Source organism: Gobio gobio, assembly GCF_949357685.1.
Source record: "Gobio gobio genome assembly, chromosome: 5".
Lineage (NCBI taxonomy): Eukaryota > Metazoa > Chordata > Actinopteri > Cypriniformes > Gobionidae > Gobio > Gobio gobio.
Genome location: NC_137101.1, coordinates 11,234,532 through 11,251,885, shown reverse-complemented (window position 1 = coordinate 11,251,885; position 17,354 = coordinate 11,234,532). Strand labels below are relative to the sequence as shown.

The following is a 17,354-nucleotide window of genomic DNA, read 5'->3' as shown; positions in this document are numbered from 1 at the left end:
GTAACACTGTCATTATATCTTCCTCCTCTATGATACTTTGATGATAAACAGCTTATGTAAACTTGGCTTTCCCGGATGAAGTGACTTTTATTTTTGATCTCGACATTAGTGAATCATGGCATCAAGGAAATTTGATCTTCTTGATACATTTTGTTACATCTTGATACATTTTGGGAATCCATTTTGTGTATTCCCATTGTCACCCTCTACCTGCCCAGCTGAAAAAGACATAGGCCTATACTATTAAACGTAATAAAAATGTACTTGATACTATAATGCATTTTTTAAATATTAGCCTACATATTTTTCACCTGGGTGCTTCTGGCAGAACATTTAATAAAATGCAATTGTTTCCAATTGTTGTTTAGCTATTTAGTTTTGTTGAGAAAAAAAAAGCAAAGCCTACTTTCTGTTAAAGGAAAAACAGAGACACCAAAAAGACACCATTATTCCACAAACATGTTAATGGGGAAATTTCTCTATGGAAGAGAAATCAATGGCAATTTACACTATATGACAGAACAAAATAATATTCCTTCTAGGTCTTGTTTCCATTCACTGTTGTAATCTCAGTTGCAATTTAAACATTGTTTAAATAATAAAAAAGTTACTCTTTAATAATCTCCAGTCTGAGTTGTAAGTGTAGTGCATACAGCAAAGACAGAAGATTAATGGCCCACGCTATATTTAGTGTGTTTACAGTAGCCTAACCAAGCGAAACATCTAAATGAGAATGTGTGTGCTTGTCTGTTTGTGTGTGAGTGTGTAGACTTTGACTGTTCATTTGCCACTCATGCCAGTATCTTGACTAGGCTGATTAGAGGCAGTATTCCTCAGCTGTCAGGCTGACTGAAAACAATCAAAGCCTCCATACCCCCAATCACCACAGCTCTCTCCCCGAGCGCCGCCGCCGCAATCAGCTGCTGATTAGGGAACCTGTCGCCCTTCTCCAGCCTGCAGCGGGGGTTAATTCGAGCGTCAGATGGTGTCGCAGAGGGCCACGCAGAGGGGAATGAGAACGTGAGCTGGATGATATTGGACGGATATAGCCGCCCTGTCAATCACTTGGGATTCACTGTAAAGGCTCAAAGACTCTCTTCATCTCTGTCTTTCCCCCCTCCAGGGCTGGGATAATCTATTTAAGCCAAATGTGTGGATGCACCAATTAAATCAGACACTGTTTGGAGATTTTTGCCTATTTTCAACACCTGAAAGCAATCTAATAACATGGGTGGATAAATAATGCATTACCTTGCATTGCACATAGCACATTGCATATTGTATTTTAGCTACTTTTATGTATTTATCTTTATAGAATGGACCTGCCTATTGGCTCTCCCATCTAACAGTTTTAGATTTGTAATATTTTAAAGATTAAAATTTAAAGATAAAATTCCTGTTATTCTTTTCTATTCTATTTAGTCTCTCTGGAGCTTAAAGAAACGACACTTAATTCCTAGCAATTGCTGCTGAATGCTGTTTTGTTTGGAAAAATAAACTTTAACTTCACTAAATGACCAATTTGAACAATTGACTTAATTATCATCATATTAGAGAATGCATAGCTATTATGTTTCTGAATAGATAAAATGCTATTATTTATGGTATTTTATTTATGAACGATTTGGTTTATTTTTTTATTTAAAGTAATTTATTTCATCGCGGGACTTTTATTATCTGCTGTTTTATTAATATTTTATTAAATTAATTAATTTATACTGCTTGATTGTGAATTGTATCCTATACAATGATAATTAATACAAATAAAAACAAAAAAGTGTGCTTTTGTTCCAGTGTTGTAGTGGGACACCGGGCGCAGATTGGTGTCTGCGCATGTGCGGAAATGAGTCATTGTAAAGTTTAGTTAATTCTCAGCTGACATCCCGACCGGTTTTAGACAATCCAGAAGCGGAAAAATTCAACCGAGGTATGTTTTCTGTTTCATAACATGTTTTACTTATACAATTCGAGGACGGGCTACTAAAGCTTTCGGTTTATGAAGGTAAGTTTGTCCAGCCGTTATACAGATGCGTCTTGACGTCACTGACAGCATGTCGATGTATGTTGTGAGTTTAGTGGCACGTTTTTTGTTTGTTTTGGTGTGTGTTTACATGCTGACATGAGTCCAGCGACATTTAGTTTAGTTGCTAGTTAACTGTATAGCTACCCATTTTTCGCTTTATACTCAACCAGCGTCTAGGACAGTTTTGACATCAGCTGTCAGTTTGGCAACAGTAAGTTTCCACATCATAAACAAGTCTAAACTATGGCATAACACTAATACACCATTCCCCCGGACTAATCTAAGCCTAGTCCCAGACTAAAATGCATGTTTGAGCTGTTTTAACTAAACGGACATATCTTAAAATTTGTCAGTTTAGTATGTCAACATGTCTTAAAATATGTCAGTGCCATTGTTTTGTCTAAAATATGCACGTTGTTTGTTTTCTAAGGCATGTTTATTAAAGCTACTGTAATGTACTAATTTAACTAAGGCCTAATCCTGCCTTAATCTAAGCCATTTCTGTGAAACCAGGCCTATGAGAAGTTACAGAAGTAGAAAGTAAGAAGTAGAATCATGCGTCATGGGACCATTCTTAAATTAGGTGAAATTATGTTTGTAAAACGAAAGCTCTGCTGAAATATGTTTTGCATTCACATCCATGCGATTTCAAACACACAGTGCAAACCAAGAATTTCTCAGTGTCTTCTTTAATTTGACACATACTGTAGGAGTGTGACTTATTACTGTAAAAGTGTTCTTAAGGCAGCTACACTGGGGGGAATTTTTTAATTTAATTTTAATTCTTAAATTTTTTTTCCGTGTGTTTTCCAGTACCAATATCTAAAAAGAGTTTGATTAAAACAAAACAAAAATATAATTTAAAGAGAAAACAATATATTTCTTACTCCACTGAAATATATTTTTCTTATTTTAAGCATGAACTCACTTAATTTTGACTTAATACCTTAAGTTATTTTCATTACCTTGATTGAATGTTTTTGTAATATCCTCCTGGGACCCACGAAAAGACTTTTGTCCACTGTAGTGGACATTATATTTGAGTGAATTTCTCTGACATCATAACATGTCACATGTCACAGTCTGGATGTCCTGTAAAGAGCACACTCGGGGCTTTGCAGAGATACTAAATGTTTGGAGGTTTCACCAGGGCAACAACTTCTTCTTGGTCTTTAAAAATGACTGACATTAATGTTTAGCACTCTTATGGAAATATGATAATATATTTTAATTATAATTTAAATCTGATTAATTTTCAAATTGTTTGTTAAAAATCAACATCTCAGGAAAATGTTATGGGGTTTCTAATCAAAATATGACTTTCTGTTACAAAACAGGGCATTGATTTAATAAATGACCACTGTAGTGGACGCCAAGACTTAAATCATGTTTATCAGGCATTTTGGAGACATAACAAGTGAATAGGGAAAGAAATTACATATCAATATTCCTATGAAATATTAGATATTATTTTGAAAATTTTACCAATTATTACTCCCATTATTACACTTATTTTTTCATTACATGTTGCACCAAGAATACATTAATATGCAAATTAGATGAAGTATATAGATACATTGTATTGAATGGGAAAATCCAAGTATGGCCATTTTACCCACATATTTCATAAAGTAAAATGGTATATCAATGCATATCATTGTATCTTTCATAACATAGTTCAGAATCATCTTTAAACAAAGTTTGTTTAAAAAAAATCCTGAAACCTAAAAATGTATTGGTGAATTAAAAATAAATCCCATTGTTTTTGCCTATACATGTAATTTCATGTCATTAAATTTTTTTAACAACTGAGTCCTGGTGTCAACTACAGAGGACATATCATAACAAATTAATAAAATATAATTTTTTCAAAAATGTTTTTTTTTCCCATTTGTTTCTTATGCTCTAAACAATGTAATGACATGAAAAAATAATACATTCAAAACACTTTTTTTTTTCTGCGTCCCAGAAGGATATAACAATCTGTTTTGTTAATCTGTTTTTTTCTTCTTCTTCAGAGCCACTTCAGAGTGAGTAAAACTCTTATGCATGACCACCGGACGCTGACAACGCAGAACAGTATGTAATAATAATAAGATATGATTGTATACCTTGATTTAAACATGAGTCACCTGACCTGATCTTTAGGAGACCCACTCGCCCACAGACACTGGGTGAAGTGGAAAAGGGCTTAGACTTTGACTTATTTGTGCAGCCAGTGGTCATAGTTTGATCCTTACTTAAATAAATGGCAGTACTTTGAATCATTGTGTTATATCATATGGCAACATAAGGTTCAAATGTTTATTATCAATAGAGTCACCTAAAATACACCGTTTACAGCACTCCAAATCGCACAGTACTGCACTTGATTTGTCTCCCCTTAGCCAATTCAGGTTTTGCAGGCTCTACGAATGAGTTAGATGGAGACATACAAAATGTGCAGTGCAGGTTTGAAAACCCCTGATTATTGTGTAATTCAGGTTTTTTTTTGCAATAAAGCAATAAAGGACTCCCTTTAGAGTTTGAACTGAAGTGCATGTGACATTTCACATCCTTCCACTGATTTTCACAACATTAAATGGAATCTAATGTGGCGGTACTCGTGATGGCATGAGAATGACACCATGATCCATTGATAGAGCAATAAGATGGTTGGTATACAGTATATTAATTTTTAGAACTGTGACCAGCTTATCTTCAAAATAGTGTTCAATACCAACCTGCAACGTACCACACTAGATCCTCTAAAAGTACTCTTCTCAATGTTCCTAGATGAAAAAGCTCCTATTGTTGTTCTGATTTTTAATTTTGCTGCCCTACAAACTGGAATAATTTACAGAAATTACTGAAAATTGATGCATGTATTAATCTTTTACAAAATTGGTAATACCATGCTTTGAATTATACAGAGTGTTTTATATATCTGAATGTAATGTATGTACAGCAGTGACCAAAAGTGATGTCCAGCCTTGGGAAATTGATATCTTCACCCTTTATTTAAATATTATTTGTTAAATATTTTGTAATCCTATTATGTATTTGTGTTTGGAGTCAATTTTATTTGTGATAACGCAATAAAACCGTGCAGACATAATGTTTGGCCAGGCTTTCATACTACGAAATTATGAAAGCATGCAAATACAAGAGCGAACCAATGAGATATTAATAACTGATTGTGTTGTAGTAAATGTATGCTTTTTCCTGTGAGCTTTTTGTTTTTCTGTGCCAAATCATTTTGTCCATCCAAGTTTAGTGTTTTGTTCTTCCCTTCATATTTACTGATGGTTTAATCAAATTTGTACGGTCATAAAAACAATTATCCCCTCCGGACATCATTGCAGGATGGTGTTCTTCCCCAGCCAGGGGTCATTGTAAATAAGAAAGGTGAACAAACAAGCAAACAAACAATAGTCACCAGGGATGTTGATGGCATATGTGTCACCGAAACAGATCTTTTCAGAGGCAGCTGTTTGTGCCCTGAAAAGAAATCACTGTACAATTTGTACCTATTTCTCCTCCAGATGGCCTCCACGTGGCGGGGGCAGCATAACTTGTTGGTGGTTAATGGCACTGGCCATGTGGACAACGGGAGCTGTTTCAGTGCCACGCAGAGCACTGTGCTGAAGGGGGTGCAATTCGGGGGTGTGCCCATCGTTCTGCTGCTTGACTTTATAGTCTTCCTGGTAAGTTATGGTGTTAGTTGGGATCCAATTGGCTGCCGTTGCTAGTGTTCTGGTGATTTGATTGGTTGGATGGTACTGTGTGTATCATCCTGCAGGTGCTGCTATCGGCCTTCACTGTGATCAGAAGGAGACTGTGGGATCATGGGAGACTCGCTCTTGTTGCAGAGACTGAAGGGTATGTGATATGAAGGCAGCACTAGTCGCAGTGGAAACATAATGTCACAATGTTACTATGGGGAACATACAGTGTTATAATTCATTGTAAAATGAGTAAAACATGACAAGTTTATAGCTTTAAACTAGCAAGTATTAGTATAAAAAATGATTATTAAAATCCGTTTCAGAGACTTCAGTAAACGACGTTACCGTCGAATGACATCATCCATGTCCATGGAGGAGCCTGAATACGAGAAGGTGAGTTTAGAACACATCATCCTCATTATAACATCATTCATAACATCATCAACATCTTCCTCATTTCCTGTAGGGCTGCTGCTCTTGGCTCACCTTCATCGTCAATATGGAGTAAGTGCTGTTATGTTTTTTCCCCCGGAAGCCTTTTGCATGTTGATTTTGTCACTTATTACTAAGTTCAAATAAGGGAAGTGCAGATGGTGAAAGTGAAATTCTCAACAAAATAAACTGAGAAGTGAAACTGATCTGTGTGTGTGTGTGTGTGTGTGTCTGTAGTGAGACTACGATCCAGGAGAGATGTGGGGTGGATGCAGTACATTATCTGTCATTTCAGAAGCACTTGGTCATCCTGCTCTTGGTCCTCTGTGTGCTGTCTGTGTCCGTCATCCTACCAGTCAATCTGTCCGGGGAACTGCTGGGTAGCTCGCGCACACACACGCACAAAGAAATTTAATGTGGTCTCAAGAATGCTTCATAAAGTAGCTTGGCTATAAACCATAGTGAGCTGTCTCGCTGTTCACTGTCTAGATAGGCAGGGATTTGACTAATACCAGAGAAGCTGACATAGAAAAAATGACTGGGAGAAATATGGCGACTGTAGTCCAAAATCAATTTTTGACATTTTGATGTGAAATTGTCTATATTTTTAAATTGAATTAATATAATTCATATAATGCAATGTAATATAATATTTTATGATACTACATTGTCTAAATGTATTGCTAATTTAAAATATGAAATGTAGTCCTGGCGGGTTTTCTGACCTTTCTTCATTCAAGTTGAAAGGGGATTCATTTTTATAAATTTTTAATACAATATAATATAATATAATGGTGGCAAAAATCTGAAAATTTCCAGGGTGGTGGTGGTTTATAATCTCACATAATGTCACCATATAATAATTTTTGTTTTTTACATTTATTTTCTTAGTTGTGTGTTTCAAAAAGACTGACTTTCAACTGTGTTCCAGGCAATGATCCATACAGTTTCGGGAGAACGACCATAGGGAATCTTAAGCAGGGGTATGTACCGTATGTGTCTATGTGCATGTGACTGTAGGTATCTGTGTGTGTCTATTTGAACGGTATTTTATATGATGTCTTTGCAGTAATCAGCTGCTTTGGCTGCACACAGTGTTTGCAGTTCTATATCTCGTGATCACGGTGGCCCTGCTGAGACGCCACACCTCTAAAATGAAGGGAACCAAGAGAGATATAGTAAGCCATTCACGCACACACACACACACACACACACACACACACACACACACACACACACACACACACACACACACACACACACACACACACACACACACACACACACACACACACACACACACACACACACACACACTGGTTAGTGTTAATCTAACCCTGGTTTATTTTTCCATAGGCCAGAAACACCCTGTTTGTGAGGTCTGTACCCACTGCAGCCACTGATGAGAGTATTAAAACTCACTTTATGTAAGTGGGAGGACTTTTTTTTTCTAATCACTTTATTTTTAGCCATTCATCCAGACATATTTTCCATCCCATCTCCATGCTATTTGTTTCATTCGGTGTGTTCAAGGCATATTTTCAGTTTACATAATGTGGGTGGCCCAGTAGGATCTCAAAGGCAGCTACTGAACAAATGACTCATTGGTCAGCATTTATTCATTCACCGTAATTGATTAACATTTCAGATATGGATTATACTTTAATAATAATAATAATAATCACGAATGTTGCCAGCAAATGTAATCTGTTCATTTGAGTGACCAATTGGCTCAAACAATGGCTTTATTAGGGCCAGTACTGTCTTGTTTGTCTGAGCAAAAGACAGGGGATGTGTTTTTGAAAAATTATCATTATTTTTGCAATTCTGCTTGGTGCCACTGATGTGGAAATTACACACTTAACTTTTAAGGTGTTAACATGATTGTATATTTGTTTGCAGGGAAGCATACCCTACCTGTCAAGTGACTGAAGTTAAATTGTGCTATGATGTTGCCAAACTGATTGACCTGGACAGAAACAGGTGAGAATGACAATTTGACATAATATTATTTGTAGTTGTATATAGTTGTAAATATCTTATTGGACATACTCTCACAGACATGCGTGATACAGTGTTATTTTATGTCTGCCACTTTTGTTCTGACCAACTGAGAAAAAAAGCATCACAATAAATCGTGCTACCAACGGTGATTTAAATCTAACGATCAATTAGCTCATATCACATCAAACCGTGCAAATTATTATTATTGTTATACTTTGTTCTCAAATTTTTAATGTTAACAACATCAGCATTGCGTGACTGTGTATATAGTGTGCATTAGCGTTACCTGTAGATTTTAATTTCTGTACAGTCTAATCTTTTGCTTTTGACTACGGGTGAATCTCCAGTTGTCACTGATGATTGTCGTTTGGACCTTTCTGGATTACAATCCGCCATCCAAATGATACGTTTAATTATTCCAGCTGCTGTGAGAAAAGGCTATAAATGATCCGCCACCTGCAGCATCCTCACATGCGATACTACTACTAGCCGAACTCCTTCTTTATATATACAGACGTGACGTAATGACGCAAAGACATGCTCGAATTTCCCATGGAAATCCACCAGTACCACTTAAATTAACGCATTATTACAAGCTTACCATTGTGTTATCTACTTGCTAAAAAATTTATATTGGATCATTTTTAACCAAAAGAATTCCGGACTGCAGCTTTAGACTAAATGAAAATTGGCAACATTTCTTTTGCTACTAGCTTTTATTTTACTTCAATTAACACATAAAAAAAAAAAAAAAGGTTTTAGTCAACTGGAATAACCTTGATATAATCATTTAATATTTTTTTGAGCTCTAGCATTAACTGTTTTGTAATATTTTCTAACAGAAAACGGGCAGAAAAAAACCTGCAGCATTACCGTAAGATACTCGATTACCAGGGACGACGTGAGGTCATCAACCCGCGCCCATGCAGCCACCTGTGCTGCTGCTGCCACTGTCAGGGGTGTGAAAAGGTGAGTAGTACGACCACCATTAGCAGTGGCCTTGTTTTGACTTTTCTAAATTTGGGCATCTAAATAATGCGTGTGTTTGTGTGCAGGTTGATGCTATCGAGTTCTACAGCTCACAGGAAGCTGCTCTGCTTGAGGAGGAAGTTAAACTAAAACAGAGTAGGATGTATCCTCTGGGCATGGCATTTGTCTCCCTGCAAAATGAGTACATGGCCACTTAGTAAGTGATTCACACTAAGACTCAACTGCCTTTTCTTTTCTGCCAGCATATAAGGCAGAATTAATTGCAATAAGCTCTGTGAAAAAAGATTGAGGATAGAGTAATATATAATTTTGGACTGAAGTATTTTCGAATATATTTTCCAAGTTAATTTAAGCTCACTTTATTTTTAAGCGGCTGTGCTTTTGTCTTTCCTCAGTATTCTGAAAGATTTCAACGCTCTAGAGTGTGGATGCGGGGCAAGGGGTGTGGTCGGAGAAGAAATGGGTGGAGGAATCAACTGTGGGTGTGGCTGGGAGCCTCAGACATCCTCTAAGAGTGCAGAGCTGAGGGTGCACAAATGGAAAGTGAAGTATGCTCCTCACCCTCATAATATCTACTGGTATGTTCTATTATACCTTTTTTTTGTGCATCTTATTATCAATACATTTAGAACATGCTTGTTGTATTATACCAATTCACAATTCTGCTTGTCTTAATCTCACGTTCTGTCCTTTCAGGGAGAATTTGTCGTTACGTGGGTGGCGTTGGTGGCTACGCTGTGTGCTCCTGAATGTTGCACTCTTCGTGCTCCTCTTCTTCCTCACAACACCCTCCATCATCATCAGCACCATGGACAAGTTTAACGTCACCAAGCCCATTCACTATCTGAACGTATGTGAATGAACACAGCACTTATGATAATGTGTCCACATGGAGTGCAGTGGTGTGAAGACTGTGTGTTGTTTTTGTAGAGTGCCATTATCAGTCAGTTCTTCCCCACTCTTCTACTGTGGACCTTCTCTGCCCTGTTGCCCACTATAGTGTATTACTCTACACTGGGAGAATCCCACTGGACCAGGTAGACATCAACAGAAAAATAAACACTTGCACTCAAACTTAATATTTTTAAGTTTGCTTAGAATAGTTTGCTTAATAATGTGCATCTGTTTGTGTGTGTAGGTCTAGTGAGAATATGAGCATGATGTACAAGCTCTACACATTTCTGATCTTCATGGTGTTGATTTTGCCATCACTGGGCCTCACCAGGTAAGAGCATTTTAAATCTTTCTCCGCAGTTCTAACACACTATTGCATACACACACTTTTAAAGTAAACTAAACTAGGTTGTGGGTCAGGGCTGCACGATTAATCGGGGGGAAAAAACTGAAATTGTGGCTTAGTGTGATTTATCAAATTGCAAAGGTTATATGTAAGAATGTTCATGTATTCAGTGCTTTTATTATTCCCAATGTGTGAACAGCTTGTAACAAAAATTAAAAAAACGAGACCTTGACCTTGACAACCTTCCATGACAACCTTCCAACCTTCTATAAAAGCTTGTAGACTGATTTCTTTTATTTTTATGTGAAGGTTGTCAAAAGGATGTGACATTTAGGCGCTTACAAGAAAGATCTGTACTGTATAAGTAAGAATGCAAAGAATGTAGATAGTTATAAGGAAATAATGAAAAAGAACTTCACAGCTCATTCATTGAATCATGTTCAGTCTCTTGTATGTTATGTGTACAGGAGTGCAAGTATGAGCAATTGCTTGCTGCAGTTCACTTGATGGCCACCTGTGTTGCTAAAGACACAGGTTTCTGAATTCTGCATATAGCCCCTTTTAAAGGGTTAGTTCACCCAAAAATGAAAATAATGTAATTTATTACTCACCCTCATGCCGTCCCACACCCGTAAGAACTCCGTTTATCTTCGGAACACAAATTAAGATATTTTTGTTGAAATCCCAAGGCTCAGTGAGGCCTGCATAACCAGCAATGCCATTTCCTCTCTCAAGATCCATTAATGTACTAAAAACATATTTAAATCAGTTCATGTGAGTACAGTGGTTGAATGTTAATATTATAAATAGTGATGCACCGATCATGATTTTACATGGCCGATTCCGATACAGATTTTTTTCAAGAAAGCTGGCCAATTCCGATACCGTTTTTTTTTTTTTTTTTTTTTTTTTTAACACAATAAAAGAATGAAAGTATACATGAACAAGATGTTTATTTGGTATTTAACAGGCTAAATTGGCTTTTGGCTAATGAAAACAAGTCCGCAATCTGAAATTAACGGGAAATTGAATTGGAAATTAAAAGGCTGAAAGGTGAAATTAAAGGCAACAACTGCATATTCTGCAATCCAATCAAAGATATTACTTAAATCAGCATTTGTTTTTAAATTCAGTGTAAAGAAAAAAAGTCTTTACCAGTGAAATGAAATAAAACCAAAGTATATCATTGTTCCAAAATGTTAAATCAAATAATGTTTAGTGCAACGAAAAAAAACTAAGATGCTACAGCAGGTGCTTTTTAAATCAAATTAAGTCAATGTAATTTTAAGGTAAAATAAAAATGATCATCCTATAGGCTACAGAACTGATAGTATTTCATTTCAAAAGCTACAAAATGAAGTATTTCGGCTTTGTCACAAGTTAGTCTGTTTCGTTCTCATCCGATCCAACACTTGAGAAGCTGAGCTGAACAAACGCTCACTATCTACGCTTGTGCAGGCGGAGAGGTAAGCTCGCGCAACTTCAGCTCGCGCAGGAAAGCGGCTCTTCATTCCCTTCAGCGTATCTCGTCTCTTCCCTCAGTTCTCCAGTTTCCGTTTGTAACACACAAGTGACATGTTCGCGAATGATTGCAATATAGGCATACTTCCGGAAAAATCGTCAGAAAAATACAAAGAAAACCGGTTGCCGATCGCACGCTAGAAGCAAAAACCGTCCGGTTCCGATTTTTGGCCGGTCAACCGGTGTATCCCTAATTATAAAGCGACGAGAATATTTTTGGTGCGCCAAAAAAACCAAATAACGACTTTTATAGTGATGGCTGATTTCAAAACACTGCTTCATGAAGCTTCGGAGCGTTATGAATCAGTGTATCGATTCAGCGGTTCGGAGCGCCAAAGTCACGTGATTTCAGCAGTTTGGCGGTTTGACATGCGATCCGAGTCATGATTCGACACACTGATTCGATACGCTCCGAAGCTTCATGAAGGAGTGTTTTGAAATCGGCCATCACTATATAAGTCTTTTTTTTTTTTTGCCTCACCAAAAATATTCTCGCCGATTTATAATATTTGTATTATTATTAATACAATCGTATTGACATGTAATCAATAAAAAATTTTAACCAAATTGTGCAGCCCTACAAACAAACACGGCAAACCTGGAGCTTTTAATAAAAATTGCATTTTAAATCACAGTTTTTATCGGAAAATTTGCAATGAGATTTCCCCTCCAAAATCATGCAGCTCTGTTGTGGATTACAGTCTAACTTCACTGTAACATTGTTAACCTTGTCCTAAAAAAACTGCAACCACCTGTGATCCATGGGATAAATTTGACCCATAATGAAAACCATAAATGCATTCTTGATTAGTATATATTGGGTCTAAAATGTATGCTCTCCTTCCACTCAGTCTGGACGTGTTTTTCCGCTGGTTGTTTGATAATCACTCTGAGGGGAAGCTGAGGTTTGAGTGAGTATACTTGTGATTTATTTGCTCAAAGAATGATTTATTCATTTTGTGACATGCACCATTAAAACGATGGCTTGGCTTCTCTCTTTGTCTGTCTCAGGTGTGTGTTTTTACCTGATCAGGGGGCGTTCTTTGTCAATTACGTGATCACAGCGGCTCTAGTGGGCACAGGCATGGAGCTGCTGCGGTTGCCAGGGTTACTGCTCTACATCGTGCGTCTGGCTCTCGCACATTCGGCTGCTGAGAGGAAATATGTTAAACAGGTCGGTCTGTCACTTACCTGTCTTTCTGTCTGTCTGTCTGTCTAAAGGCCTATTAAATTAAAATATAATTTAATAATACATGTTATTTACTTAAAGTACCCTGGTATCTTTTCAAAAGATAATGTTATGAAATCTTTGTTTGTTGAATATTTAATTAAATCTCATTCTATTTCTTTTCATTAATTATTATACTTTCATTTGAATTGAGCATTGACATTTCTGATAAGCTGTATAGACATTAGGTTGAAAATAAGCCGGATTATCCCTTGAAACTGATTTGAATAGAATTAACAGGAATGTGTTGCTGATCCACTTGTAATCTGGTCTCTCTGTAGAATCAGGCGTACGAGTTTCAGTACGGCGCGATGTACGGATGGACTCTGTGTGTGTTCACGGTCATCATGGCTTACAGCATCACCTGTCCTGTCATCGTCCCCTTCGGTCTGATTTCTTTCCTCAAGGCCTTTCTACACATTATCAGTGTCTGTAACATTACATTAACATACAGACAATGCTTGCAGGTCTGCTGTACCTGTTGCTGAAACACCTGGTGGACAAACACAACCTGTACTTCGCTTACCTGCCCGCCCGCCTTGACCGGCAAGTTCACCTGGGAGCTGTCAATCAAGCATTGGCTGCACCAATCATATGCCTGATGTGGCTTTATTTTTTCTCTGTGCTCAGGACAGGTAACGTCCAATAATTGGCTGATTAAATCAGTGTTTCTCAGGCATTTTGTTTATTGTATTATTCAATTCATATAGTGACATTGTTGGCTGTGTGTCCTCACAGGCTTCATGGCGGACACGTCACTGTTCACACTAGTGGTTCTGTGTGTCACCATCTTTATCTGTATAAGTTACACTTGCTTTGGACATTTCAAATACCTCAGTCCCCACAACTACAATGTAAGCTGCTTTGTTCTTTGTCAGAGTTTTGTCCAACTTTACAATGCCACAATTGTTATAGTTTTGCCATAATTTAACAGTTATAATTTAACCACCCCAATTTAAACCACTTGCATCCACATACAAAATCCTCTTATTTTTTTTACTTCTCTAAATTTCTCCACTTCTCTGTTTCCAAATCCAGCTTTCTTATAAATCTGGCATTGTATGCTTTGAATATTGTTTGCTCCGAGATGTATTTCCAATGTTCCTCTACTGTATGTCACTTTGGATAAAAGCATCTGCTTAATGCATGAATGCAAATGTAATTGTGCATGTCTGTGATTTCAGATTAAGGAGGAAGATGAAGATGCAGATATAGTTTCTGAGAGCTCAACTGCATCGGCAAGTTTCACATTTTTATATTAAACACCATCACACATTTTGTTTTCAATTGATAGACTTCGAAATGACCAAAATCTCTCACTCTCTCCATCTCTCTTACTCTACGTAGGTGTATCTTCCCAAAGTTCTGAACCCAGACGCATTGTCCGAGTCTTCTGATGAGTCCAGCACTCGGCAATCCTACGGCACGACAGACACAAGTCCGCCCTTCCTCAGCACTGAGGAAGACTGTCCAGACTCTGATATCTAACAACAATAATCAGTCAACATATAGACCAACCCCAACTGTCCTTTCACCTTTGGAGGAAGTGGTTCTTGCCATAATAGCGGTTGGAGGTCAGTGTGGAGATGGAGGGGATATACTCTTGAAAACAGAATCTTTTGGAAGGGGAAAAAAATTCGCTCAAGCTTTTTGTTCTGAATTTTTTTCATACACACTGAGAGACATGAGGACCATTTAATCATAAACTGCCATATTACAAATGCAAAAGAGCTTTTTGGAAATCAATTCTTCTCACCAAAGACTAAAGTCTTTTCTAAATTGCCATCCAAACACGCTGTCCAAACATTTCTACATTACAAAAACAGCTTCGCCAATGAGCACTTGCCAAGGAGTACAAATATAACTTGAGTATATCAAAGCGCACATGAACACTTGAATCATGGCACTTGTGCCTTGTTGGAAACAACTTAATACTCTGTATAACTGTAATTTGTGTGTGTGTGTGTGTGAGGAGAGAGAGAGAGTGCTTACATATTGATCGTCATTCTTAATGTTTTCTGATTTAAAGTAAAGTTTTATACAAATATGAGCTCATGGCTCAGTGGCCTTTCATTAGTCATTCTATAATTTAGGGTACATTTCACATCAACAAAAAAAGTGTAAAATCAATATGCTTTCTCAATAAAACGACTATAGGTTTCAGTTTATATGTTTTATTAGTGTAACTTATCTGCTATCTGCTAAACACTATTTTGATATATATTTATAAAACAAAAAAGATCCCTGATGAGTCCACTGTTATGAACAAACTGTATGTCACTACATAGACTGAGCAAGTGCCACACTTTAAGTGACTCAAATATTCAATGTTTTTGGTCTTTTTTTTTACCATGTCCAGAGCTTATTTTAAAAGACTTCTAATACTTTTTATTTTTTTGCAGATATTTGTGTAAAATTCTCAGCACAGTCACTAAGGACAATAACTTTTTTTTTTCATCATAAATCTAATTCATCATAAATCTTTTGATCATTTTGATAGTTTTAAGAATGTCATACAAAACTCCAGTCCATGTGGATGTAAACTATACCCTGAAATAATATCAAAAGCAGCAGTTTAGATATTTAAAATGTAAAACATCGGTCAACATAGTTGACCATGACAGTAACATAGTTGACAGTTTCATCGTTTGGCCTAATAGTTTCAATAGCAGGCATTTTATGGCCAACCAAATGTTATTTTCTTAATCAGGTTAACCTCACATTTTATTATTTATTTGAAATAAAAGCATTTAAATTTACAATTGAACAGTTGTTTTTAACTTCTATTTTTTTTTGTTTTCAGGGGGTGTTTGGTTAGTCATATAGTTGACAGAATTTTGCGGACGTTAATAAAATGAAATATTTTCTTATTTGAAAGAAAATTTAATTTAAACTCAATCTATTTTTCTAAGCAAGATATTTAGATTGTAGAAATACATTTAAACTCAATCTATTTTTCTAAGCAAGGTATTTAGATTGTAGAAATAAATTTAAACTCAATCTATTTTTCTGAGGTATTTAGATTGTAGAAATAAAGTTTATATAGATGTTCTTGACTTGACTTTTTTTGTATTATTTTGAACCCACTCACTTTAAAACTGTAATTTAAGGGATATAAAGGCAATTTCAAGCAAATAGAAAAACTGGGTGCATAAAATATTAGTGTGAGATTATAGTATTTATTAATAATTATCATCAATGTACATGAAATGTACCCTAAATTATAGAATGACCCATTTTTGTGTGAGTACTTGTATAGATGGTTTATGAGGACTGTCTTTGGAAGTTTCTATAGACGCTTCATGAAAGTCTCCATAAAACATGGAAACCCAACACGTGTGTGTGTGTGTGTGTGTGTGTGTGTGTGTGTGTGTGTGTGTGTGTGTGTGTGTGTGTGTGTCTGATAGAATGAATAGAATGTATTTGGCTGATAAGTGGCTGTTTGAAGGCATCATCACTGGGTGGCACTGTTGCTTTCTGATTTTTCTGGGTCTTCTCAGAGCATTGCCATAATGTCAAGTACTGGAGAAAATCATTTAGACAAAAAAATGACACAGAGATTTAATTTATTTAGAATGAAGTAAGCAGGGCAATGCATAAACCTTAAAATACATCAATCCTTAAGCATCCATGAGACTAGTGTAATAAAATTGCTTGTGATGTAAAGTTCAACTCAACTGTTATGACCACATAATGCCTGTAAACCCGGTAACTTTTGCATGATACCCGCAAGTATACCAGAAAGGGACTGTTTACATGGAGCAAATTGTAGTCGCAGGAATTGCGATTAACTAGAAATTTGTATACCTTATTGATCAAATAAGAAACAGGGCTTTGCTAACTAATTACATGTACAACCATTACATTTCTGCTTTTAACTGTTATGCAATGGGAAGATATTATGTATATGAAGGGAAACTGTTGATATGGTTCCTGTGTATGTGTTTTAGTTCTGTATATTCATTATATGAGTGGAACAGAAACTGAATTGTAGTGTCTGATCATTTAAACGGCTCAACCTCGGTACACCGAGTCTCATAGTCTTAAGCCTCAGATTTTCCTGGAAATGGATGAATAAACGTCCTCCAAACACACACTTGACACATTTCTCCTGACTGCGGTTTTCAGCTCATTAGTCAGGATAGAGCGAAATCGTCTTAATTTAACACCATAAGCAGCCCACAAACTCTGTGGCCGTAGTGACCTGCT

General features: G+C 36.6%; 1 protein-coding gene across 1 annotated transcript; it reads left to right on the top strand.

The window, feature by feature from the left end:
• Positions 1–1,825: 1,825 nt before the first annotated feature.
• tmem63a (transmembrane protein 63A) lies at positions 1,826–17,244 on the top strand. Its single transcript, XM_079816373.1, has 24 exons — positions 1,826–1,927; positions 4,042–4,102; positions 5,548–5,709; positions 5,805–5,884; positions 6,054–6,123; positions 6,197–6,234; positions 6,400–6,542; positions 7,094–7,145; positions 7,232–7,340; positions 7,519–7,589; positions 8,065–8,145; positions 9,009–9,135; positions 9,222–9,352; positions 9,552–9,734; positions 9,853–10,006; positions 10,087–10,193; positions 10,295–10,381; positions 12,769–12,828; positions 12,929–13,091; positions 13,427–13,532; positions 13,613–13,780; positions 13,884–13,999; positions 14,330–14,383; positions 14,493–17,244. The coding sequence occupies exons 3-24, from the start codon at positions 5,548–5,550 to the stop codon at positions 14,631–14,633; spliced, it is 2,403 nt and encodes an 800-aa protein (XP_079672499.1). The 5' UTR covers positions 1,826–1,927; positions 4,042–4,102; the 3' UTR covers positions 14,634–17,244.
• Positions 17,245–17,354: the final 110 nt, after the last annotated feature.